Raw genomic sequence first — 27,909 nt, forward strand, 5'->3', positions numbered from 1 at the left:
AAGATCTAAGAATATAAGAAATAATATAGGGATGAAAAGTGCCTTTAAGAGAGCATACTGATTTGAATCTTGAGAAAGTCAAATTAAAGGAATCCCTCCTGGCGATGTCAGGATCAAACCTGGGTCAACCTCTTGCAAGACAAGCACCTTACTGGCTTGTACCAATTCTTCAACCCCAAGAAAATCCTTGAACACTTCTTTGGGAGATATCTCTGGGCTTTATGCTCTCTTCTTTCAACAAACACAGCTAATGACTAAGCACCAAATTAACACCATATTCAATGGGAATATTTGCAGAGTCCTTAACCTTTTCTAAACTACTGTGTTTAAAAAATATACATAGAGGGGTCCAGGATGGCTCACTGGGTTACAGTGTCTGCCTTGCAAGCACCAAGTCACAAGTTCAATCCCTGGTGCTGCTGCATGACCTAAGCACCGTCCTGGCAGCTCTGTTCTTTGTGCCTGACAACTCTGCTGCCTATGATACCTAGTCCAGCAAGTAATTTCCATCCACATCAAAGGCCAGTGTGTGCACGCACAGCTCCCAGCAAATACCACCACTAAAAGCGTGGGCACCAGTCAGACATCTGTGTGCCCCTAAGCACTGAAGCAACAGTGACGATGAAGTGTAAAGAGGGGAAGGCATGTATGCTTCTGGTTCATGCCAACTATGTAAGCGGCAAATACACCCTTTCATTCTCCTGGGTGTCTGTCATTTAGAGAGAGTCCTTGTTGGTATCAGACCTATGAGAACATACATATGTCATGTAAATATATATAATGGGGGTAAGAGGGAGAAGATCGGGCCACACCACAATTCCCACACGCATCTGCTCCGCTCTCTGAGCCTTTACCCAGCCCCTACAATATACTTCTTAAATGAATGCATATTGACATCTATAAAAGGGGTCAGAGGTGTGATACGTAATATTTTATATAATCTATGCAGTATCTTACAAGACAAGCACCTAAAACCTGTGAGTGCTTTAGAATACATAACAAGAGGTGTATATTATATAATAATTGCCCAAAGTCACGTACTCAGCAAAAAAGTAAAGCCAGAACCCAAAACACAAGACTCTGGCACACAAAGCTGTGCTCATAAGCATTGTCTAGTACTGAACAAATGATCCGGAAAAAGCATCGAGTAAGTTTATAACTATCCTGAATGAGCTAATGTGTCGTATACATTTAAAAAAAACTCACCATTTTTAACAAAATCTAACCACACCTAAACTGATTAATCCCGTCCTTAATGATTCTAAAGACATACCAGAGAAAGTTCTCCCTGATTTTAGATCTTTACATAGTCTGCATCAGGAATTTCTTTCCTGATTTTAGACCATTACATGGTTTAAGGCATACCCTGTTAAGTCCTAACTCCAAGAAAGTAAATCTCAAAGCCTCATTGATTGTGTTTAGATGTGATCTTGGAAAGAAGGATCAAAGGCACTGTCTAGATTCTGCATCCCCCAGCAATTAACCACTTTCACACAGGATGCTTGGAAAGGAGACTTGTAATTATTCTTGAAATTCACTATTTTTTATACAAAGACACCATGCCAAATTCAGTCTTTAAGCAACTACTATGACCCAAAAAAAGATTCATTTTCATAGTATTATTAAAATCATAATAATTAGAAATATTTGTTCAGCACATTACCATCTACAAAGCACTTTTACACAGAGCATATCCCTGGGCCATTCTGAAAATTCTCTAAGTAGACAGAGAATGAAACCATGCCTCCTTCTGAGAGTTAAGGAAACACATGACGAAAGGAGCACACACAGTGATTTGCCCTAAGTCATTCAGACTGGGATTTTAACAGGTCTTCTGGCTCCAAAGTCAATATTCATTCCAAGAAAATAAACGCTTTACCACTGACTGCCAAAGTAGCTCTCTAGCTGCTTACCTTAAAGCCTTTTTCTTGCTTTAAACCTTTATGCCAGAATTGCTTAAATAAATCATCAGGTCCTTTAAAGTCTCCTCTGTGCAAACCTGTGTTTTCATACACACTTAAAGGGCAAAAGCTGCCAGGCTTAGTATCCAGAAAAGTATGTTTCAGGGCTCCCCCTTGAAGCTCTGCATATCCTCAGCTACTTAGGAATCTTAGGAAACCTGGAGTGCTTCAACAGTTACTTTTGTAAGAGGAAAGGGAGCAAGGGCAGAGGTGCCAAGGGGCTGCTTCCTGATCTGTGTTTCAGGGTTACTTCCACCAGTGTTGGACCAGGAGGTACCAGGGCCTCCACGTGCAAAGCATATGCTCCAACCACTGCACCCCAGTAGTTAGGTTTTAGGAAAAAAATTGAGAAAATTGTTCATGTATTTTCTCCTCTGCCTTTAAAAATGTTAGCCCAAAACAGTTTCATACACTCTTACGCAAACGAAGAGTTCCTTATAAAATTCCACAGGGTGGGTCTGAAGAAGAGGAAGAAACAGAATTTCAGTGCCAAGCCATGGGAGGAAGGAAGAAGACACAGTGCTAGGGTCACAGATGTCAGAGGTGCCCCCAGGAGAGGGCACCTCCTGGGCAAGGACAAACGCAACTGTCCAGGATGCCCCTCGGCAAGGAGACCTTTTTTCGTCACCTAAAAGATACATTTTGTAAAGTGAAATTATTCCTGTGATTTTGGATCACAAATGACAGAAGGATACTACTGGAGATCATCCTAACTGACCTTCTGCGATTATGAGTGAGAAACCGGAGTCCAGAGAAGCAGACTTTTGTTCAGAGCCCCAGATGTTAGGAGCGGAGTAGGAGCCAAGGCTGACTGGTGAGTCCTACGCTCAGAGACACTGTCGACTCTGTTGCACACGCATCTGCTGTCCCCAGCATTTTCACCGGTTTGCAATGCTGCTGCCAAAGTTCACTTCAAATACATTATGATAATTACTAAAGTAAATTCTAATGATAATCCAGTTTGCCTCAAACTTATTTATACTGAGCTAATACTGCCTCTCATAAATCGACTGGGAAATATCCCTAGAATCATTTATGTCACACTTCTCCTACAGTAGTTATCTTGGAAAATGAAATGTAGATTAGCTTTCATAATACACTGCTGTTTTATTATGTTATCATTATAAATAATGGCCAAGGTTAAAGATAATAGTGATAATGTAAATCTACCCTGAATGCACACATGGAGACTATATGCATAATAACAGGGTAATTAACCATGGAAAATATACATGCTAGTGGTTTAAAAACACACACACATACAGACACTTTGGAAACAAGTATATTCTTACTCATAAACAATGATACTCTTTTCTAAAGACACGAAAGTACAGAACCAATCTTGTCCTTGCCAGATTATTCTCTTATAAGTGATCTTTAATACATAAGATAAAATTTCCCAAGAGAGAGAGGGAAAATCATTTAAATAAGAAAGTAAAAACTAGACCGGGCATTCTAGGGGAAAGGGCAGCTCAGATAGAGAAGGGAGCACCAAATAAAGGGTGTTTGGAGGATCCTCCCAGAAGGGGAGATGCATGTTGAAAGTAGACTATGGACTGAACATGTTTGCCACTCAATGCCTCTTTTGCAGACCACAACACCCAAAAGGAGAGAGAGAACAAAAGGGAATGCCCTGCCACAGAGGCAGGGTGGGATGTGGGGGAGGGGTGGGGTGGGAGGGATATTATCCATGGTGGTGGAAAGTGGGCACTGACGGAGGGATGGGTATTTGATCATTGTATAATCGAAACCCAAGCACAAAAAATTGTAAATCTACAACTGTACTTCATGGTGTTTCACTAATAAAAAGAAAAAAAAAATTTTAATTTAAAAAAAAAACTAGGGGCTGGAACAATGGTACAGAGGTAGGATGCTTGCCTTTCATGTGGTCATTCTGGGTTCAATCCCCGGCATCCCATGAACACAGCCAGAGGTAATTCTTGAGTGCAGAGCCAGAAGTAACCCCTGAGCAAGCCACGTATTTAAATCAAAGTAAATTTGATTAAAAAAAAAAAAAAAGGAAAGAAAGTTGGGGTCGAAGTGATAGTACAGTGGAGAAGATGTACTATACTTGCATGCGGCCAATCCGGGTTCTATCCCCAGCATCCCATATGGTCTCCGAGCACCGAAAGGGTTAATTCCTGAGTAAAGAGCCACTAATAACCCCTGAGCATCACCAGATGTGACCCAGAAAAGAAATTAACTAATTTAAAATGATGAAAGAAAGTAAAAACTTCATCTAAACTCTAGGAAAACTAAAATCTCAAATGAATGCTCTGGGCTTCCTCAGTAATTCAATTCTACCAAGCCTCCAGAAAAGCTGTTATCAATTTATCATACTCATTCTCAGATTATTTTTCCTCCCTAGCCCTGCCCTTTGCTGCTGTTGTCAACTGTGATGCACTTACATTCAGGTGTGGTGCCTACCAGGGGCTGCATATGAGGATGAGATGATCAATCCACCACCGTGCTCATCACAACTTGCACCTCTCAAACGTTGAGTCTTGTACCCTGAGGGTCCCACAAGAAGCTGTGGTGCTCTAGCACCTCTGACTGTAGTGGTAGCATGGGGCTCTCCGAGAGTCACACTTCTTGGCTACAGTGCTTTTTGAATACAGATGCTCAAAGGGGTTGCAGCCCTTTTACTTATGGTGTTCAAACACACCTGGTATATAATGTGGCTAGAAACGACTTGTGGATGATCATGATAAAGGAACTGCCAGAAGTCAGCACATGTGGCAACATCAGGAACTGAACTACGAACCTTATGCTTGGCAAGACACTGAGCTAGTTAGTCCCTTGGGACAACTTTATAGATTTCTGAAGGTAAACACAGTATATAGTTGCCTATCTACTAGATTTCAGCAACAGTGAATTGATTCATTTAATTGTATCCTCACTAAAAGAGAGTGCGAGAGTAAGCTGATAGATTTAGGAAGCTTAAGCAGCTGAAGAGCCTGTGCACTGTTTAAAATATCTCTCCTGAGAGAGAACAAAAAGGAATGCCCTGCCACAAGGCAGGGTACAATGGGGGGGGGGGGGGGGGATACTGGGATCCGTGGTGGTGGGAAATGGGCACTGGTGGAGGGATGGGTACTGGATCATTGTATAACTGAAACCCAAGCACAAAAATGTGTAAGTCTACAACTGTACCTCATGGTGTTTCACTAATAAAAATTTTTAAAAAATAAAATATCTCCCCTGGACTCAAAATCTATGTTCCCAATGTACTAAAGGATGGCATTCTACTAAGCTTTACATTTAAGTGAATGGACCATGCGTTAAACTCCAGTGCCATGCCTCCCCGGGAGGGAAAGAGTGTTGCTCCCTTCCACCTTTTTCCCCCCTGGCAACAAGGTGGCTGCCACCTCAGAGCTTATAGAAAAGTCAGGTATGAGCCAGTAGTGATGGGGCAACTGTAGTCTCATGGGAAGGGGGGCAATACCAGCTCGTCCTTCACACCCTACCGAGGTCACGAGCTGCCTCCCACAAGCGGCTATCTAGCAAAACCATGGCTCCAGAGGCAAAAGGACTTAGTCCAGAGCCCGGCAACTTGCAGCAGAAAAGTGAATGGTCCATGCCTTAAGCTCCGGCACCATGCCTCCCCGGGAGAGATAGGGTGTTGCTCCCTTCCGCCTTTTTCCCCCTGGTAGCAAGGTGGCCGCCGCCTCAGAGTTATAGGAAAGCCAGGTATGAGCCAGCAGTGACGGGGCAACTGCAGTCTCATGGGAAGGGGGGCGGTACTGGGTCGTCCTTCACGCCCTACCGAGGTCACGAGCTGCCCCCCACAAGTGGCTCTCTGGCACAGCCATAACACCAGATGCACAGAAACCAATCTCATAATTATCTGGCTCTTTGCAGAAATCCAAAATCTCATGGCTGCTATTGCGGCTGCAGGACATTATATGATTCTCGTAACCAGCTATAGACAACAAAGTATTTCACAATGCCTTTTCAGCATTTCTGATTGTCGGCGGGGAAATTCTAAACAATAATGGTTCATCTTTTGTCGAAATAATGAATGCAATCAATGCAGAGAAGAGTTAAGTAGAAATCATCTGCCTCACAGGCATTGGGAGGGGTGAGAGGGGGGTATATAGGGGTTCTTGGTGGTGAAAAATGAGTACCGGTGAAGGGAAAGGTGTTTGATCATTGTATGACTGACACTTAAACCTGAAAGCTTTGTAACTTTTCCCACAGTGATTCAATAAATACAAGAACAATAAGTAAATAAATAAAATTATGGGGAAAAAGGGTGGAGTTCATGCCCAATTCAATCAGCTAATCAGTGGCTGAATAAATAACAGTACTCCTACATTAAAAAAAAAAGAAATATGAGCAAGACCCACAAGACCCAAAGAGAGTAGCCACAATTAGCCCTGAAGGTGTACACCTGGTACAACCTGGGTAATAAATCATCCCATCACAGGACTAAAGAGAGAGTTCAGTGCGGAAGGCAATTGCCTTGCACACTGCTAGCCCAGATTCAATCCGAAAACCCAAATGGCCCCCTGAGCACTCCCAGCAATAATCCAGAACCAAGAGTAAGCCCTGAGAATAGGCAATCATGGTCAAAAGCTAAACTAAACAAAAATTAAACAAAAGACTGGCAAATAAAGTTATTGTGATGGCAGAAGCCTGGAGAGCATCCTTTACTGCTCACAGTCATCAGAAACACTGTATTTCCTGGGCTATCAGGTAGATATAGAGTGTGTGCGTGTGCGTGTGCGTGTGCGTGTGCGTGTGTGTGTGTGTATTGTCCTGCATGTACAATGTCTTACAGAAAATTGGTATTTTAATTCTCTTATGGCAGAAATCCATGGAGAGAAAATATTCAAACACAAAAGGGACAAACCACAGAGGATACCAGAGTGACTGACAGTCAAATAATACACAATACTCTGCATGTTACCAAGTAGTACATTTTAAAACTATTGCAAAGACAGATGATAAAAGGGGTCTGCAAACATAAGAAATAAGAAGCAAGAACACCTAGTAACATCCACATGTCCTAATTCCTACTTGCATCAAAGCATAAGATATAGGCTCAAGGAGCAATCCCACTCCTCCCTTTAGCCACCATGTGCTGAAGGAAAGTTTTTCAAAGGAGGCTGGGCCAGAAAGAAATTCTTAAAATTATTTAATATTCTATATCCAGGAAGTAAACTTTCACTCCTAACACCTCCCACATAACTACAAACAAACTCTCAAAGAAGTACAAATGCCAAAAAGGTCAAGTCTAAATATCCACTAAGCCACGGCCCACGAAAATAGTCTAATGGCAATCCTGCACACAAGTCACTGGTAGCTTTATGGTCTACAGCAAAACTCTGAATAGAGCAGAAAACAACTGTTACAGTCGAAAAGTTCCTTGCGGCTCATAAAAATCTGAATCTACCAGATAAATAAAAAAGATTCCTCTTCAACAGATCCACATTATCAAGTTTCAAAATTCCAAAGCAAATTAATATGAAACATGCAACTTGCCAAGACTTGGGCTCTCCAAAGTGGAGATAATTGATGCTGTAGAGGTCCATATCCTCGGTGTGCCATGCAAATGTGGTTTTCCACATGCCAAAATAGAGATAAGGGGTATTTACTCCCTCAATAGAAATACCGCACTCCTCCTCAACCACATCCAAGACTGTATTTAGGCGAGCTATGTTCCATTCATCCACACCCTGGAACCAGGAGAAAAAGAAAAAAAAAAAATCAAACATTAATAAATTAACAATGATAACATTTGCCAATCAAACCATCAGCTGCCAAAATTATTATGCTGTACATTTTAATTACCTTGGAAATTAAAGCAAATTACTGACAAGAGGCAAAAATGTATTTTATATATACATTCACTTATATATAACTGAATATAATGGATATTATATATAAATTTATGTACATATGTGTATACATTTATTAATACTTTGCAAAATAATTTTGATTGAAAGAAATTTAGAAAGATGGAGGAAGAGAGCAAGAAGTCATAAACATCCATTATTAACCCTATTAACATTGTATTAGTGAATTATAGATATAGATATTAGTATAAAACTATACAAAACAACTAAGTTCAGAAGAAAATATAAGTTAAGGCCACCACCTGCTGCAGTAACAAACAATTGATCTGGGACCGAGCAAATGGCTCTGCGGCTACAAGCACCTGCCTTGCAAGAAGGAGGCTGTGAGTCTGATACCTGGTGCCAGCCACAGCCACTTGCACCAATCATGGTGGGAATTGTGATGCTGCAAAGGAAGCATGTAAGCTCTGGGCCATCTCAATATGGCCATCATGTGCAGGTGTGCAAGATCCGCAACTGGAAGTGACTGGCCCTGCAAGCATCAGAGCCACATAGGCGAGACCCCTGTCGTCACACATCAATGAAAGAAACTCAAAGCATATGCTTGGAATGCACTTCAACCTTCGGTACACATTTCATTTTCGAGGACGAGGGAGGCTATATTCCTTTCTACTTATCTGCACAGCACTTCTGAAGTCATAATCAACATCACCATTTCAAAATAACAAGAGCAAATTAAATTTTTCGCATCTTTCCCATTTCAGTCTTAGTTTGTGATACGTTATCTCCTAATCATTCAATTCTATTTAAAAAAAATTACCATTATTTTTGGCCACAGATTACTGTGTACTTACTCCTTCAACTAAATTTACTAGTTGTGCTGATGGAAAAATTTCAAAACAGGAAAAACTGCTGAAAATATTTATCTAAATGTTAGCAAAATTGGTGAAATAATGGAGATTTTTTTTTTTAACAGTAACTCAAAATGACTGGTGAGGATACTGAGAGAAAACATTCAGGTCACTAGCCTAGTGTCCCTTGTAGTGGCAGGGAGGCAAGCACGTGGGGGAAGCTGGTCGAGGGAAGTAGGCACTGGCAGAGGGACTGGAGTTGAAACATTGCATGACAGAAACTCAGTCATGAATAACTTAAGAATTTTCACGATGACTATTAAAACTAATTTTAAATAAATATAAAATAATTACTCTAAAATATGACAAGAAAAATTCTGGTTTATTAGAAATTATCAATTATTAACTTACTACATTTCACAGTATGTTTTACCAACTCTGAATTATTCCCATATACTTTACTCTTAATCCAATTCTAAGCGTCAGAGACTGGGTTCATATCATACCTATGAGGTCATGAGGCAAATACAATGTCTTTTCCAGTTCAGCCTGTTGGTATTGCTATTAGAGAGGCATTAAATTCACTCCTGTATACCGATAAGGCCCTCTCCAATAATTACACCAATGGCCTCTCATCAAGTATGTCTAATAGTTCTCTTATCAACTAAAAAGTTGCAGGGTTGACCTGTTTGTGTTTGGAGCTTTAGATGTCTCTCTAATAGTACACTATTACTCTTACTTCCTCAAACTTCTGGAATGGGGAAATTATTTAATGAATCAGTTAATGAAGCTCTGCTTCAGATAATATAATTTTAAAATACTAGGGGAGAGGTCATGCAGATAGCTCAAAGGTCTGGGGATGTTATGCATGCAGGAGAGGTCCTTGTTCAATAACCAGCACATCATGGTCTCCTCAAGTATCTCCATAAGACACACACACACACACACACACACACAGAGAGAGAGAGAGAGAGAGAGAGAGAGAGAGAGAGAGAAACACCACTGAACATGGCTTAAGCCTATCCCCCTTCCCTCAAAATTAAACCAGGGGAAATAACATTTAAAATTAGGGAGTCAGGGGAGTATATTCAAAGGGTTACAACATATTTCTTGTACAACCAGGATTCAATACCCTGCAATCCATAATTCCCCCAATACCACTGGGTGCCTGTACCTGGCACCACTAAATTATCAGATCCCACAGCCAAGTAGAGTACTGCCAGATGTGGGCCAGCGTGAAAGTACAGCAGGTAGGGTGTTTGCCTTGCACACGACCAACCCAGATTTGATCCCCGGCATCCCGTATGTTCACCCAGGCACCACCAGGAATAATTCCTGAGTGCAGAGCCAGAAATAACTCCTGAGCATCACTGGGTATGACCCAAAGCAAGAAAAAAAAAAGAGTACTGCCAGATGTGACCCCTAAGCCTCTTGAGTACTAGTTGGAAGCCAAAAAAATAATAATAACTGAGGCCAAATCTAGATTTAGATGGGAGAGAACAATATGCTGGAAGACCCAGATTACACTACTGACTCTGTATCTGGTCAGAGGTTAAGTCCTTTGTAAGCTTACACAGTACTCATAAAACAAATTAATCTTCTTCCAATGATTCCCAGAAACAAGAGTTAAAATGTGGTCATTAAAATGAAACCAAAAGGGGGCTGGAGAGATAGCATAGTGGGTAGGGCATTTGCCTTGCACGCGGCCAACCCGGATTTGATTCCCAGCACCCCATATGGTCCCCCAGGCACCACCAGGAGTAATTCCTGAGTGCATAGCCAGGAGTAACCCCTGCATTGCCAGGTGTGACCCAAAAATAAATAAATAAATAAATAAAATGAATAAATAAATAAAAGCAAAAAAAAAAAAGTAGTATCAGTGCCAAAGAAGGAGTATAGTGGGTAGGGTGGCGTGCCTTGCACACAGCCAACCTGGATTGAATCTCTGACCTGGATTCAATCTCCCGCATTCCATATGGTCCCCTAAGCACTGCCAGGAGTAATTCCTGAATGCAAAGCCAAAAGTAACCCCTTGATGTGTGTGGTCCAAAACACACACACACACACACATACACACACACACACACACACACACACACTCTGAGATCAAAGGGCTGAAGCACATGCTTGGTGTGCAGGAGGCCCGGGTTCAATTATGGGCACCAGAGGATTCCCTGGGCAGAAAGTGTGGAGTATCCCCTACACTGCTAAATGTTGCCAAAAGCAAAAGGCTAGCTGGCATCTCCTGAGCCAGGTCCCGTGACACCTTGTCTTAAAAGATGCTCGTATATTTTATTTTTAAAATTGTAATGTTCTTAAGTAGTCCTAAAACATAAGTTCCCTACTGTCCTACTATCCCCTTTCCAGAAAAATAAAAATTATTGAGACCTCCTGAATTTCACCTACTTTAAGCCAACAAACAGAAAGCACCCCCCAACTGTACCCGAAACTATATTACCCCCATTGTTCCTGCAATCCCCAAAGGGGTGTGGGGAGGGTAATACCCATTTGGGGATACACTGTTTTCTTTCTTTAATTTTTATTATAATACCATGATTTACCAAGTTGTTTATAATAGTTATTTCAGGCATTAAATGTCACAACACCAATCCCACCGTCAGTGTGCGCACCCTCCACCAATGTCCTGAGTCCCAACCACCACCCTATCCTTTCCCCTGCACAATCAAATTTACTCCATTTTGTTTGTTACAACAGAAAGGCAAATGGAATTATCAAAACTTAGATCAACAGGAGTCAACTAGTGATAACTGTTATATCTCACCATGAATTTACTGAAGTCACTCTGAGGATCTACTATGCTGTTAACTGCTAGTTGAGCCTTCTGTGTTCTTGTTTAGGATCACTGAGCTTGGTGGTCTTATTACACAACTTTCCGACCAGATTTGCTGTGATCCTACTAGGCCAACAGTACTATGAAATTTCTGAGGTGTCACAGCCGTGCAGTCCAGGAGTTATAGATCTGGAACAATTTGGTGGCTTGGCAGTTCAAAAGGTCCAATTGTGTCACTGGGCTCTTTCTATGTCAGAGGCTGTCAGGTAGACATGCAGGCTGCTGTGCCTTCCAGCAGAAAGGACAACTGCCCACCCCCGTTCCGAGAAGGCCCCAGAGTTCTCAGTCCAAAACAGTGTATCTGGGAAGATTCAGCAGCACCATGTTATTTTGGAGATGCGATGCGGGGCTGTTTCTCTGCCAGCAAGGTGGCAGGTGGCAGGGATAGACTGTCTTGAGTAAGACCTTCGCTGGCTCTGACAGGTTTTGACATATGGAGAGAGTAGAAACTGCAGAGCTGCAGGCTGGACTTGCTCAGAATTCTCCACGGTGCTCTTGGTCAGAACCTGCTACTGAGCATCTCATTACAGCCTCAGGACTTTTTGTCTCATTTTGCTTTTACACTGCGGCTGCTAGCAGCTAACATTTATTCAGTACATACTATGGAGCAGGTCTGTGCTGGATGTTTTATTTATGTCCTCTGATATTATCCTCCCAGGTAGACAATGACTACTCTCACCTGCTGCCAATGCCGCTTTTCGGTGAATTCAGAAAAGAGAAGTCAGCCAGCTCGCAAAGTACCTCACAGGTCAACACTGAGTAGCCAGGATCAAGGGCAACAATGGAAAACTCCAGCCCAGGATGGCTCTACTGCTTCTGAAGCTGCGAAGCTGGACGCTGAGCCAGAAAGTCAACACTAGGCTAGCCACAATTCCAGAAGCAAGAAGGGAGAAACTTCCCTCCATTCCCCAAACCAAGAAAGGCATTCACTTGAGAGTTGGTTTTTGGTTGTTTTGTTGTCACACTCATCAGTGCCCAGGGCTTACTCCTGGTTCTTACTCAGGGATTACTCTTGTCGGTGCTCGGGGCATCACATGGGGTACCAGGGATAAAACCCGGGTCAGTTGCATGCATGGCAAGCACCCGAGTCACTCTACTATTGCTCCAACCCCAGATGGCTGCTTTCTTAACTTATATTTATAAATAACTATCTGTCATATGATGGTCTGAATGAACTCATAAGTTCATTCATAGGCATGTATTTAGGGGAGAGAGATTTTTGTTTAAGGGACACATGCAGTGATGCTCAGGAAACCAAGGAGTGACCTATCAAATTCAAGCCTCTTGCATGCAAAATATGTGCTCTGATCTAGCTCCTTGGTCCCCATATATTTTCTATTTGTTCACTTAATGAAGGTAGATTTCCAAGGGATGCTGATTTTTTTTTTCTTTTGCAGAGGAGGTGGTAGGTCAAAGAAGTTTAGGAACCTATGGTTTAAGTGAAAGGACATATAACTATATAAAAAGCATTCACAGCTTCCCTTATTACGAAGGCTCCTGTATGTGCTGCCCAATGAAATGGGCACAGCCACCCCCCGGAAGGCTGAGAAGAAGCTGCTTCAGTAGACATGGGTCCGCCTGACTTCTGACCCCTCACTAGGAATTCAGACAGCATGGGGAGAATTCAAGTTGATATCCAAGAGCATGAGGATAAGGATCAAATCAGGAAGGTGACAGAAGAAATTGCTGGGAGTCCAGAGCTCTGATGACACCAACACGTTGGCCCTGCAATACCTACCTGCCTCAAATTTTTCAGTAGAAACTTAAATACCTCATTTGTTTCAGCAACTGATTCTGAGGGTCTCTGTTACCGAGAGCAAAAAAACATGCAACAGAAACATTTCCACCTTACTAGTCAATCTGTAAGTTCCTGTCCTCTGTTATTTGGTTAAATAACAAAGAAAAATTAATATCATAATGATGCTATGGCAGTCCTTCCACTATAGAAAAAGATTACTTTAAATGGTTCCAACAAATGGGCTAGATTCGAACATTTTATAACTATTGACGCCAGAAAAATCCAACATAGACTCAAAATATATCCTTTGGATTATTCTACAGGACTCTACTTTTTCTTCTGTTGCAACCGTTAGTATTTTCCACCTTGCTTTCTTTCTCTTTCACTGCTGTTTCTCACTAAAAGTAATTTTAGATTTAACACACTTTCACAACACTTGGCAGAAAGCTGGAACTGCTGACTCTCCCTTTTATTCTTCAAAAAGAAAAACAATCTAAGATATGTCCTATGGTCTTGTTTTCATTCTTGGGTGTGTATAATTTTGGATAATATACATAGGTTCCAAGAAGTTCCTCTTGCATACATTATTTCCTCAATGAAAAAAAAATAAAATATTCAACTATTTTTCTCATGTATAACATCTGAAATAAAAAAAAAATCAATGAGTGCTTTTGTTTTGTTTTATGCCACATCCAGCAATGCTCATGCTCCTGGCTCTGTACTCAGGAATTACTCCTCACAGTCCTCAGGGGATCATATGAGATGCCAGGGATCGAATACAGGTTGGCCGCATGCAAGGCAAGCACCCTATCCATTATACTATCACTCCAGCCATTTTTTAAAGGAAAAGTGGGGGGATATATTAGAGAGAGAGAGAGAGAGAGAGAGAGAGAGCGAGAGAGCGCAATGCACTCTCGAGAGAACATGGGTTTCTCCAAAATGGAAAAAAATCCCAAAACGCAGTACTTAAGAGAAAAAAAAAAACATAAAACCGAGAAAACCATCTTATCATTTTAGTTACTGTTTTTCCTTAAAAAAAAAAACACACACTTTTATTAAAACATAATTAGAGAGGACAGAGATAGTACCAGACATAAGGACCTTGCTTTGCATGAAGCTGCAGTCCTCCATTATGCTCTTACATACAAACACCACCAGGGGTTACTCCTGAGCACAGAGCCACGAATACCCCTGAGCACGGATAGGCATGGTCCAACTACTAAACAAAGCATAATTAGAATCAGGGGCCAGGGAGACTTCAGTGAGCTGGAGCACATGATTTGCCTGGGGGGGGGGCCAGGTTCTTAACAGTCCCCACCACCAAAAGGCCCCCAGTCTACCATAAGGGATAATACACCCCCTCCGCCACGCAGCCACGATCAGCCCCTGAGCATCGCTGGGCATTGCTCAAGAAGCCAAACAGCAAACTTTTTTTTTCCCGTTTAAAACATAATTAGGATCAGACTCCTAGAACTCACTGCTCTTCGCTCTCGTGCACACAGACCCCACTGGTGTGGAACCGCGCCCAGGCAGCAGGCACGTGGGAGCAGACACACTTCTCCAGCGCCACACTGCTGCTCTGGTTCCAAGGTCAAGCCGAAGCCGGATCTGAAACCAGCTATGCAGAGTGAGCGCCCCAAGTTTGTGGGGATGCATCCAACACATACCCGGCTTTGCTTATTCACCCACGCTGATTTATCAACATCTTCATAACATTTATTACACTGTACATACTACTTCATGACTACACTTGTGTATCATACATTATTTCCCTTTGGTCTTGCAGGTCAGTTGATACTCTTCTATTTAAAAATGAAAAGACTTGGAAATCATTTTCGTACAAAAACGCTGGCCCATAATTCTGCTAATTTCTAAAACTGATCATAGATGCAAAAGATATCGGTCAGCAGGTCCTATGGAGAGTTAAATGAACTTCTCTAACCACCAGCCTTTCTTTAAAAGATCATAATAAAGCTAAAATCCAAAAGATCGTCACCTTCCTCTTTTTTGTTCTTTCAAGTGAAAAAAGATGATCCCAAAGTAGAAAATGAGTTTCAAACACACAGACCTTTTTCATTTGGATTGTTTTTAAGCTCCCCCTACCGGGGTCCCGGGGATTCACTCCCATGTTTGACCTAGACAAACCTGCAGGCAAGGTCAGGGCTGCGATGGCCAGGGAAGCAGCTTGCTTCTGGGACCAAAACAATAATACAGCAGAAAGGGCATTTGCTTTGCATGCGGCAGACCCAGGTTCAATCCCTGGCATCCCATAAGATTCAACAAGCCTGCCAGGAGCACTCCCTGAGGGCAGAACTAGGAACAAGCCCTGTGTCAGCTGGGTGTAGCCCTCCTCCCCAGCCCACCACCCCAAAAAAGAAGCAGCAGTGGCTTTCAGATGCACTAAGCACCCAGGGAAGACCACAGCTAATATCAGTAAAGAAAGGAAAAAAAGGATATATACATTTTTTTAAATATATAGTATAAGAATTAAAACTGGGCTGGAGTGATAGCACAGTGGTAGGGCGTTTGCCTTGTGCGCAGCCAGCCCAGCCGAGCCGGGTTTGATTTCTCCACCCCTCTCAGAGAGTCCGTCAAGCTTCCAAAAGTAACTAGCCCGCACGGCAAAGCCTGGCAAGCTACCCGTGACGTATTCCATATGCCAAACACAGTAACAAGTCTCACGATGGAGACGTTACTGGGCCCATTCGAGCAAATCGATGAACAACGGGAGGACAGTGTTTCTGTTGAGAATTAAAACCAAAGACAGTATAAACGAGGGCCAAGAGGTCTGGTCCTGGTAGGAAGCTTACCACAAGATGTGGGGGAGCATGGTTAGGATGGAGAAGGGATCACTACAACAATGATAGTTGGAAATGATCACGTTGGACAAGAACTGAGTACTGAGAAGAGGTAAAGAGACAATTCATGATACACTTTCAAGTAACAGTATTACAAACCACAGTGCCTAAAAGGAGACAGACAGACAGACGGAAGGAAAGTATCTGTCATAGAGGCAGGCTGTGTGGGTGGGGAGCAGGAAGGAAATTGGGGAGGTTGGTGGCAGGAAACTACACGGGTGAAGGGACATGTGTTAGCACATTATACGACTGGAACCCAATGATGAACAAATTTATAACTGAGCATCTCATGGTGATTCAATTAAAAAAATGGAAAAAGTCCAAAATGCACAGTGCAGTTCAAAGTCGTCTTCCCAGCAATAGTGTAAAACAGCAGAAATTGAAGGAGGAAAGATATTTCCCAGCTCTGCCAGTAAGTAGATATGAGTTTGGAAAGATTCTAACATTTCAGCCTAAGGATATTTGTCGATAAATGCATGGGCTATACTGCATCATCTCCAAGACTCCTCCTAGGTAAAGCCACCATGATTTTATGATCACAGCCACACGCAGTATTAACAATCATTTTTTAACGCTCATGCTCTTTCCCCTTCAGTAACTCCCGGTGCTGCTTCTCTTACTCTTCCCCACATACAGCTGCACACCCCCCGCTCCAGGCCTCCCCGGTTCACTGATTCCTGAGCCTCCGCAGTCTCTCAGCGCCCTCACCCCACAATAGCACTCCAGGAGCTGATTGATGCAATGGTGCCACCACCCAGGCACCTTGTCTGCACAGTACCCTGCACTCTTATTTGTCCCCCAGGAGATAAGTGGTAAGGATCTTGTACCAGCAAACTCCTCATATCCTTAATACTTCTTTTTGGGGGGTTTTGTTTTTGTTTTTGTTTTTGTGTTTTTGCTTTTTGGGTCACACCCGGCGATGCTCAGGAGTTACTCCTGGCTCATGCACTCAGGAATTGCTCCTGGCGGTGCTCAGGGGACCATATGGGATGCTGGGAATCGAACCTGGGTCGGCCATGTTGGCTGCGTGCAAGGCAAACGCCCTACCCGCTGTGCTATCACTCCAGCCCCTCCTTAATACTTCTTTGTTTTGCTTTAGTTTGGTTTTTTGGTTAAGACCTGACTGTACTCAGGGATTACTCCTGCCTCTGCACTGTGATCACTCCTGGTGGGACTTGATGACCATATGGAGTACTGGAATTCAATTGGGGAACCCAGGTTAGCCGTGTGTGAGGAATCTTCCCCACTATACCATCAATCCTGCCCAGCCTTAATACTTCTCATACCCCCACAAACCAACATATAAGGGACTCTACTTATATTTATTAGGTTATCAATTTAGAACTTTATCAAACAAATATGCTTTAATTGTAATATAGAATAGTTTGGGAGGCAAAGGGAAAAGATAAAACAGAAATGACCAATCCATCTCTGCTCAAACCATGGGGGGGTTTTTTCTTTTTAAAATTTCACATGTGGACCAGTGAGCTAATACAGTGGCAAAGGCACTTGCCTTGCACAATGCTGACCCAGGTTTGATCCATGGCACTCCATAGTGTCACCTGAGCACCACCAGAAGTGATTCCAGAATGCAGAGTTAGGAGTAACACCTGAACATCACTAGGTATGGCCCAAAAATCAAAACACAAAATAAAGTTTTGGGGCCACACATGATGACAGCAACACTCTATGCTCAGGGGTCACTGCTCACAGGACTCGGAAGGTCATATGCAGCGCCACACAGGGAACTAGGGTCAGCCATCCCTATAGTACCTATCCAGCCCCTCAAGGCAAAGTTCTTATGAATTATTTCACACATGAGATCAGACAATCTGGTGACTAGAATATTCCAAGATCATTAGTTCCTAGAGTGGCAGCCAAATCTAGTCTAGGGCAGCTGTAATCTGCTCTCTTTTTGTCTTTTTTTGAGAAGGGGGCACTCCCAGCAGGTCTCTGGAATCAAGTGGTGGTGAGGTTCAAAGAATCAAAGACAAGGGCACCCCACGCACAGCAGGAGCTCCAGGCCTTAGAGGCATCTCCCTAGCCCAGGCATCTATATTTTTTTAAACATTCTCCCATCGCCAGAAAGATAGCACAGTAGATAGGGTGCTTGCCTTGTACATAGTTGACCTGGGTTCAATCCCCAGCACCCATATGGTCCCCCCGCAAGCTTTGTCAGGGGTGATCCCTGAATAAGAGTCAGGAGTAAGCCCTGAGCACTGCTGAATATGGCCCCTCCCCGAAAGGGTAAAAAAAAAAAAAGGATGTTCTTCTAGAAATGAAGATCCTTTTCTCCAACTGTTCCCACTTAGCCTTCTCACATGCACTGGATGAGTACTCTGAGACCACCCTATGCCTAGGCTTTATAGGCTCATCCATCACAGGATCCTTTGGCTTCAAGAACTGATGAGATAGTCCACACACAATGTGACCAGTGGATTGAAACTACCACAACTTCCCATGCCTAGATGATGGAACAATTTGAGATCATAAGGAATAAGACATCATTCTCTAACTAATGTTCAGCCGTAACATAGGAGAAGATACCGTCACTGTCCACTGTCCTCCCGTTGTTCATCGATTTGCTCGAGCGGGCCCAGTAACGTCTCCATTGTGAGACTTCTTGTTACTGTGTTTGGCATATTGAGTACATCACGAGTAGCTTGCCAGGCTCTCCAAGAGGGGTGGAGGAATCGAACCTGGCTCGGCCAGGCTGGCTGTGCGCAAGGCAAATGCCCTACCGCTGTGATATCGCTCTGATTTTCAATTAAATGAAAGTCTTACTTCCATGGAGAGTATCATGCTAAGTGAAAATGAGTCAGAAAGAGAGGGACAGACAAAGAAGGACTGCACTCATTTGTAGAGCATAAAACAACATAACATGAGACTGACACTGAAGGATAGTAGGTACACTGGACAAGTAGATTGCTCCATAGCTGGAAGCCTGCCTCATGAGCAAAGGGGAGCAGGCAGCTGGAATAGAGAAGGGATCACTAAGAAAATGATGGCTGGAGGAATTGGTCGGGATGGGAGATGTGCGCAGAAAGTAGATAAAGGACCAAACATGATAACCTCTCAGGGTCTGTACTCCAAATCATAATGCCCAAAAGTAGAGATAGATTATAGGGAATAATGTCTGCCATGGAGGCAGGGAGAGGGTGGGAAAGTGGGGGGTATACCGTGGTGGGGAATGTGCACTGGTGGAAGGATGGGTGTCTGATCATTGTGTGATTGTAACCCAAACATGAAAGCTTGTAACTATCTCATGGAGATTCAATAAAATTTAAAAAAAAAATTAAAGTCTTACTTCACAGAACTCAAATCGGAAAGTCATGATCCTATATAAAGCCAATAGCTCTCTCTCTGCATCAAAATATTTCTCAAACAATAACATGGATATAAGCATCACATTTAGGGGTCGGAGCATGGGGAAGAAGGTAGCTGGAATAGAAAAGGGATCACTAAGACAATGATGGTTGGAGGGATTGTTCAGTATGGGAGATGTGTGCTGAAAGAAGATGAAGTACCAAACATGATGGCCTCTCAGTATCCATAATGCAAACCATAACGCCCAAAAGTAGAAAGAGAGTATTGGGGGAACTCTCTGCCATAGAGGCAAGGAAAGGGTTTGGGAGGGGGGGTAATACTGGGGAAACTGGTGATGGAGAATGAGCACTAGTGGAGGGATGGGTGTTTGATCATTGTATGACTGAAACTCAAATATGAAAGTTTTGTAACTATATCTCAAGATGATTCAATTTAAAAAAAAATAGGAGGCAGAGCGACAGTATAGCAGGCAGGGCACTTGCCATGCACATGCCAACCCAGGTTCAATCCCCAGCATCCCTTATGGTGCCCCACGCACCACAAGGAACAAATTCTGAGTGAAGAGCCTGGTGTAACCCCTGAGCATCACCAGGTGTGAGCCAAAAGGAAAAAAAAGTCACATTTTGTTATTGCTCCGGCCTCAAACTATTTTTAATTTCAGGATAAATTATATGTGAAAATTAAAGAATTAAAAAGAGCAAGGAAGGAAGGAAGGTATTCATTCTGGTGGTTCGTAGAGTTCAACTGTTTCACTGTATTTGGAGATACAGACTTCAGTAAGTTTGTTGTCCAAGGGCACCACCTGGTGGATGAGAGCATTTAAGTTGCCCCATTATGAGAAGAGAAGTTCAATCATAAATTAAAATGCTTTTCAGGCTGAAATATTGGTATGAAAACATTTTCGTGCTCAAATGATTTTGTTGATAAAGGGGCTCTTGACAAAAATACAGACTTAAGAAAAATATAAACAAAAACTCTCAAAGACTGAATCCAAGAATTCGATTCAGCATAAGTGATACTGATGATAAAGCCAACATTTTCATACTGAAGGTTCAGAGAGCCATGAACTCAATCCCTCCCTTTAACAGACTCTAAAGCAAAGACAGAAGTCGCTTGAAAGTCACAGCTAGGTTGGCAAGCATTGATTATGTAAGTAAATAGGTCAAACGTTCCATGCTGTTTAATATAGCCATCTATTTCAAGAGGTAGTGGAAGACAGGAAATGAGGCAGTGAGTGTCTGTGGTAAAATGCCACCCTCCCAGATTAGCACTGATCTGGCCGCATCACTGTGGACTGTGGCCTACCCCACACTGGTCCACGCAAGACCAAGAACTGCCAGGTCCTCTCTGGCTCCCAGATTCGCCTGCAGCATCCACCATCCTCAGCTACTTCCTCTGCCCCTCCGGCCCACGAAAACTATCATACCAATCAAAAAGATGAATAAAATGAAGTTTAAGTCAACCAGCAGAAGGCCATCTAATATATATATATATATATATATATATATATATATATATATGGCTTTTAGGGTCACACCCAGCGATGCTCAGGGGTTACTCCTGGCCCTGCACTCAGGAATTACTCTTGGCGGGGTTCAAGGGGCCATATGCGGTGCTGGGGATCGAATCCCAGTTTGCCACATACAAGGCAAATCTGCTGTAATATCACTCCGACCCAAAGACTGTCTATTATCATGGGAAAGAATTCATTATGTGTTCTTTAAAAAAAAAAAAAAAGGAAGAGAGAAAAAGGTAAAAACCAATTTCTAATAAAAGGGAAATTTTAAGAAAGCATTGGAAGAAAATGTTAAACTTTTCTGATTGCCATTGTCTTTGAATGCCAGATTTTTCAATAATTTCTAGTTTCTCTCACGTATACTTTCCCAGTTTTGTTTTCGTGTTTTAGGCCATACCCAGTGTGCTCAGAGCCTACTGCCAACTCTACTAGGAATCACTGAGATGGCACAGAGGTTGGGGCGCTGGTCTTGCATCCCTCCCACCATATGCAGTGCCAGAGACTGAAACAAGCTTATCTGCATGTAAGCAAGTGCCTCAACTCCTGTACTGTTGGGTGCTGAAGTGATAGTACAGTGGGTAGGGTATTTGCCTTGCATGCAGCCATCCCGAGTTCAATCCCTGGCATTCTATATGGTCCCCTGAACACAACCAGAGGTAATTCTAGAGCGCAGAGCCAGGAGTAACCCCTGAGCATCACCAGATGAGCCCAAAAAGCAAAAGAAAAACTCCTGTACTATCTCTCAGGTTCCAACACTTTTCAATTTTTGTATTTAACATCTACATTACCAGACAGGTCGTTTTGGTTTTTTTAATTTAAATATGTAAAACTCTTCCAGATGATCTACCAACAAGAAAACTGAAAAGGAAGATTAGAAAGAGAACCCAAGAGGCGGCAGGAAAGAGAGTACAGAGGGTAAGGCCTTGCACATGGCTGACCAAGTTCAATTCCCAGCACCCCATGTGGTACCCCAAACACTACCAGGAGTGACCCCTGAGCACAGAGCCAGGAGTAAGCACTGAGCACCACTAGATGTGATCCCAGAAAAAGGAGGACGAGAAAGGGCTGGAGAGCTAGAACAACAGGTAGGGCACTTGTCTGGCACACAGCTGACCCAGATTTGGTCTCCAGCATCCCATATGGTCCCTGAGCACCGCCAAGAATTAATTCCTGAGTGCAGAGTCTGAAGTAACCTCTGGGTATTGCCAGGTGTGGCCCCCAAACAAAAAACAAAACCAAGCAAAAATCAGACTGACTCCTCACCCAAATCCACAGCCCCTGTCCCATGTCTATCTCCTATTTCTCAAGGCCAGGCGCAACCGAAAGCCTCCCAACTGAGAGGTGTCTTCTCAAATAGACCCTCTCCTGCCCCAATCTCCCTTCTCCCTCCTGCCCCTGACCTGAATTTATTCTTCAGAACCACATTAAGGGCGTCCCTCTCCTCTAGTTTTCCTTCTGAGCCAGATGCTTTGATGTGGGAAGCCAGGGTTCAGTCCCCCAAGGGGAGAGCTGTGAGAAGTGCGTGAGCACCACTGGGGGCAACCCAAAAACCCAAAAACACTAATACTGCTTTGGAGTTCATGCCCAGTTAAATCAGCTTAATCAACGGCTGAATAAATAGCCGTACTCCTAGATTCACTGTCACTGTCCTCCCGTTGTTCATTGATTTGCTTGAGCGGGCCCAGTAATGTCTCCATTTTAAGGCTTGTTGTTACTGTGTTTAGCATATCGAATACGTCACGGGTAGCTTGCCAGGCTTTGCCGTGTGGGCGAGATACTCTCGGTAGCTTGCCGGGCTCTGTGAGAGGGGCGGAGGAATGGAACCTGGCTCGGCCTAGCTGGCTGTGTGCAAGGCAAATGCCCTACCGCTGTGCTATCGCTCCAGCCTCCCCTCCTCCACCCCCCCCCCCCCAAAAGTCTTCCTGCAAAGGACGGACCTGTCCTATATGCCTCTGTCAGACTCCATGAAAGCCTACACTTGCAGACTAAATTCATTACATTGGTTTGGTCCTCTGTCCCTCTGAGATTGTGAATTACTTGAGAAAAAAAGTCCTTATTCAGGACTTTTCTCTATCCTACTCAAAGTATTTCTCTGACCTCTCAAACTCTCTCCATGAACTTCCACCCCCACAAAAATAAAAAGACTTTGTTTTTTCTATCATTCTTATAAAAGGTGTGTGTATATCTACCTATCTACATATATATGTATATGTATATATATATCACGACCATATATATCTATTCATAGATATAGATATATACACAAAAATACCTCCCCAGTGCTCTGGTTCTCAGGGGCCATTTCTGACCCACAGATACAAACCTCATGGTTCATGTTTGGGGCTACCCACGCCATAACCAGCTGTGTCCAGGATTAAACTCAGAGCCTCTTGCATGCAAAGAATGTGTTCCATGTCTCCAAGCTATCTTCCCAACCCCTTTATTAGTAAAGGAAGAGGCCATAAGTGAAAATTAAGGTGGCGGGGGAGTGAAATGCATTTGATGATTCCTTTCAAATTAATGCCATGAGCTTCTCTGTGTTGCAGATATCCAGGTTTGACCCCGGAACAACCCCTGAGCAAGGAGTCAAAAGTAGGTCTGAGTACCTCAAGAAGTGGCCCTTAAAAATAAATAAATAAAAATGAAGGAACATGATGAAAAAAACAAATTCTACATGAAAATGGATCTTACGGAAGATGGCCCATAAAAAGAAGTGTCGTCAGGGAGAAGAGAAGATGAGCTCTGGAGTTGCGTTTGGCTGTAAATCTTGGTTTACGTTACTCACTACTCTATCACCCTATAACAATCACTTCACTTTTCTGAATCTGTTTCCTTTATCTACAATTTGCAGCAAGTCATGAGAAATAAATGAGGTGATATAGAAAAAAGTACTGGGAGAGTGTTGAGTATGTGGACATAACACAAATGAATGGTGTATGGGGCTGAGCACCAAAAGAACTAACAGAGCAAAATATTGGATGCATGACAGTGAGGGGAGGGAAATATGAAATTTGTATCTGGCAGAGGAAAAATTGTTTCTATTTTAACATAAGATGCCCAGAAAGCGCTACTTCTGTTAACAGGAGCATGTCATGTTCCTAAAGAGCATTGAGGGTAAAAATAAATGAAGAACACATTTATAAAAACTAAAATAAAATAACGCCATGAATCATAACTCATGCCCACTATAAGTGAAATACTGAGTTAAAGAGTTAAACAATGAAAGGATACAACAGTAAACAGTGAAAGAATACACAGGCTGTTTCCACACACATTCATTGTGATGATTTCAAACACTCCTGACAGTTACGGGTTATTATTACATTCACTCTTCATCACGCTATATAATGTTGTTAATTCCTCATTACTCTCCATCTAACTCCAGGGGGGAAGCACAAGTTATTTTTCATTTGTTTGAACTTTAGTGTCTTGAGTGTGATTAGTTTTATTTACCAGTAGCAGTTTACAACGTCTCTCATTTCTTTCTTTATGCTACCAACACACTGAAAGTGTCAGCTCAGCTCTGGAGCTATTAAATGCTCCCACAGAGTCTACAGAAATTCCATAAAATACTATGCCTTGTAGGTTCCACCAAAATGACAGAATCATGGCTCCAAAACCTGTAAATGATGAGAATGTTTTCAAAGTGCATGTTTATAAACCAGTGGGTTTCGTACATTGGATTTTAATAACCAAAGTTACTCAAATCTGAAGGCTCAAGTCAATGTTCCTCTTGAAACAATGCCAATGTGTAAGTGGTTTTCAAACACAAGCAGTAAATTGATCAGCACAGCAAATCAAAGTCCATCAGCTTCATCTGAGCCATCAACAAAGGCAATTTCATTACCAGATATAAAAAAGCTAGTTTGCAGTATAAAGTCAATTGTTCTGAAAATCACCCTAAAGATACTATTTCTCTTAAATATATGTTAAGGAATAAGGAGGTCAATGATTCCAAGTAGCACTCACAAAAATAAAACTCAGTTTTATGTACTGGAAAGCAGCAAGATACACAACCTCTCAGCCTAATATCCAGATGATTCCTCCGCTCAGTCTTCCTTTCAAAAGCCTGGAAACTTGCCAGGATACCCCAAAGGGGAGAAAGTACATAGCAAGCACAAAATTTCCATTAGCTCGGGAAAAACTTGTTGATGACATCATCTAATTGTACACATTTCACAACTGCAAGATGGACAATATATGGCTGCTTCCTTAAAACAGGGATGGAAGAATGCAAGCACAAAGCACCCTTGGGAGGTTGAGAAAACCTCTCAGGATCCCAACTGTAAATGCTAACACTCAATTCTCTGCCTCGCCATTCCAACGAAAAGATCACAGAAGGTGGTCTAATAAGTAAGAAGCCAAGTTCCTTAAGGAAACCTTACAGCAATTATTTTCCCAAATTCCTTAAGGAAGCCTTACAAGTTATTTTCCACTAAAGCAGTTATAATATGTTAAACCTGAAAGAGACTTTTTATCACTAATAAAACAACAGATACAAACATGTCTGGGAAGACCAGAGCTATAGTACAGTGGGTAGGGTGCTTGCCTTGCATGCAGTGAACCTGGGTTCTATCCCCAACAATACATATGGTCCCCTGAAGCTCACCAGGAGTGAGTCATCTGAGCACAGAGCCCAGAGTAAGCCCTGAGCACCTCTGGGTATGGCGCAAAAAACAAACAAAAAGCAAATGCACCGGGGAGCCAGGGAGACATTATCTAAAGGCTTGTCCATGTATTGTAAGCAGGAGCTCCAAGTCACATCCCCAGCACCACATGGGACCCCAAGCACTGTCAGGAGCAATTTCCCAAAAAATACTTAGGGGTCAAGGATGTGAATCAATATGATATCCTGGGTTGGTTAAATTCCCCTGGACCACAGAACCATCTCATGTAATCCCTGAGTCAATAGTCACAAAAACAAATAAAATGCTTTTGAAATTGAAATACAAAATATACAAAGTACTGATTTAATACAGGATACAGTGATTGGTACTGTGTCCAGGAAAGATAAGGAGACTGAAGATTTAAGTAATCTTTATATATTGGGTATCCATGGACTTGTCACCACTTTCAAAAGTATACAGACAAGTCAGTGTCAAAAAGGGAGGCCGGAGGTAGAAGAAAGATGGAAGACTTGAAAAGGCGCAGGAATGGAGGGAGGTCTTAGGCACTTTGGTGGTGGTGAAGGTATAACAACTGTATCAAAATCATAATTTAATATTTCTCGTATGTCCTTTAAATTTCTTTTGTAATTTAAATATCAGGTACCCACATTTTATACTATCATTATACTCTCAGATACACGTACAACTGGCTGGTTTCAATTTGAAAACTACCAGCAGCAGAAGGCCTTCTCGGGTGCTCTTCATTCCTTCCTCTGATGTGAGGAATTCTGAATCACTTAAAGCTTAACAACTTCAGAACTGCCTCAAATGGTAATCAAAACAGCAACATGAAACTACCCCGTGAAAAATCTACTGTAACATACTATACCTCATCATATATGCTCCCATTAATGTCTGCGCCATAGATAGGAGCCACAAAAGTTAAGTTCTTCCAGTATTTGCGTTCCAAATCTTCATAATCCAAGTATCTTGGAGTACAATATCTGCAAAAGGTAGATTAGGGAAAAAACAGCAAGTAAGGTCATTTTAAGTTTTTCCCACTTCTTTCACTTAGATACTTTAACTCTTTAAATTACTGTATAGGTTCGTAAATAACTATATGCTAACTTCATCGTTTTGATTAGTAAACACTTTCATGAAAATGGAGACGTTACTGGCGCCCGCTCGAGCAAATCGACGACTAACGGGAAGCTAAGTGATTAAGTGATTAAGTGATTCATGAAAATAGAAGGATTAGAAGCAAAAGTCAGTGACAAATCAGGGCCCAGAGAGACAGCACAAGCCAGGGGTTAAGGCACTTGCTTCTGCATGGAGCTGACCCACATTCAATCCCAGTTCAATACCAGCAACACATATATAAGGTCCCCTGAGCTCCACCAGGGGTAGCCCAAAATCCTAAAACAAAACTTAAAATTTAAGTAAAATTCATTTGCTTTTAAAGTATTTTCTAAAATCTTTTGTTGTTATTGTTATTGTTGTTTATTGCTTGTTGTCTGTTTGGGGACCCATACCTATCTGTGCTTAGAGGTTACTCCTGACTCTGTGCTCAGAGAGCACTCCTGGTGGTGCTCAGGAGATCATATGGGGTGCTGGGGATCGAACTCGACTCAGCAGGTCAAAGAAAGTGCCCTATTTGCTGTACTATCACTTAAACCTGATTTTCTGAAGTCTTTAGGTCATTATACTACACTGCCTGGTGGGCCATGCAATGCTGGAGAACACATTTAGGAAAATTATATATACAGGAAACAGACTAGGAAATTTTACAAATTTACATGTAAGAGACAAAACACCAATTACAAAATTGACAAAAGACAGTATTAAATTAAAGACATTAAAGTAAAACCAAAATTGTACCACTATTAGATTAACAAGTATATCATAAATTAATGGTAAGAAAAAATGAAACCTTTCTTACCAGAACATAAACTGGCAAGTACCTTCAAGCATAATATTTCAGAAAAACAAAGGCCTTAAAACATGTATAGCTTTGAGTGAGGGAGATGGCTTAAAGAGATGCAGTGCATGGCTGAGACCCTAAACGTGTTTCCTAGCACTGCATGGCCCACAAAGCACCACTGGAAGGGGCCCTGGACCTTCATCACTGCTGGAATGGCCCCTATTTGAAAAAGGAACAACAGGAATGACTTTGGGCTGCAGCATTAACTGAAAACTCAAGCTAATATCCAGCAACTAGGCCTATTTAAATAGAATGACAAAATAAGGTAATTCTCTATATATACAAACACTAAAATCTTTCCACTGTGTATAAAACAAGTTAAGAAGAGTGATATAATTCTATACATATGAAAATATTTGTAACTCGGGGCCAGACTGACAGTACACTGGGGAGGGTCTTTTCCTTGCATGTGTCCAAA

General features: G+C 42.3%; 1 protein-coding gene across 1 annotated transcript in view; it reads right to left on the bottom strand.

Moving 5' to 3' along the window:
* Positions 1-27,909, bottom strand: part of KDM4C (lysine demethylase 4C) — a 443,969-nt gene that overhangs the window by 352,235 nt on the left and 63,825 nt on the right. Inside the window, exons 4-5 of the mRNA XM_056130576.1 lie at positions 26,400-26,514; positions 7,449-7,642 (exon numbers count right to left, since the gene is read on the bottom strand). Of these exons, the coding sequence (XP_055986551.1) occupies positions 7,449-7,642; positions 26,400-26,514 (309 nt within the window). The remainder of the gene's footprint in view (positions 1-7,448; positions 7,643-26,399; positions 26,515-27,909) is intronic.

Source organism: Sorex fumeus, unplaced genomic scaffold (assembly GCF_029834395.1).
Source record: "Sorex fumeus unplaced genomic scaffold, SorFum_2.1 ptg000079l, whole genome shotgun sequence".
Classification (NCBI taxonomy): Eukaryota; Metazoa; Chordata; class Mammalia; order Eulipotyphla; family Soricidae; genus Sorex; species Sorex fumeus.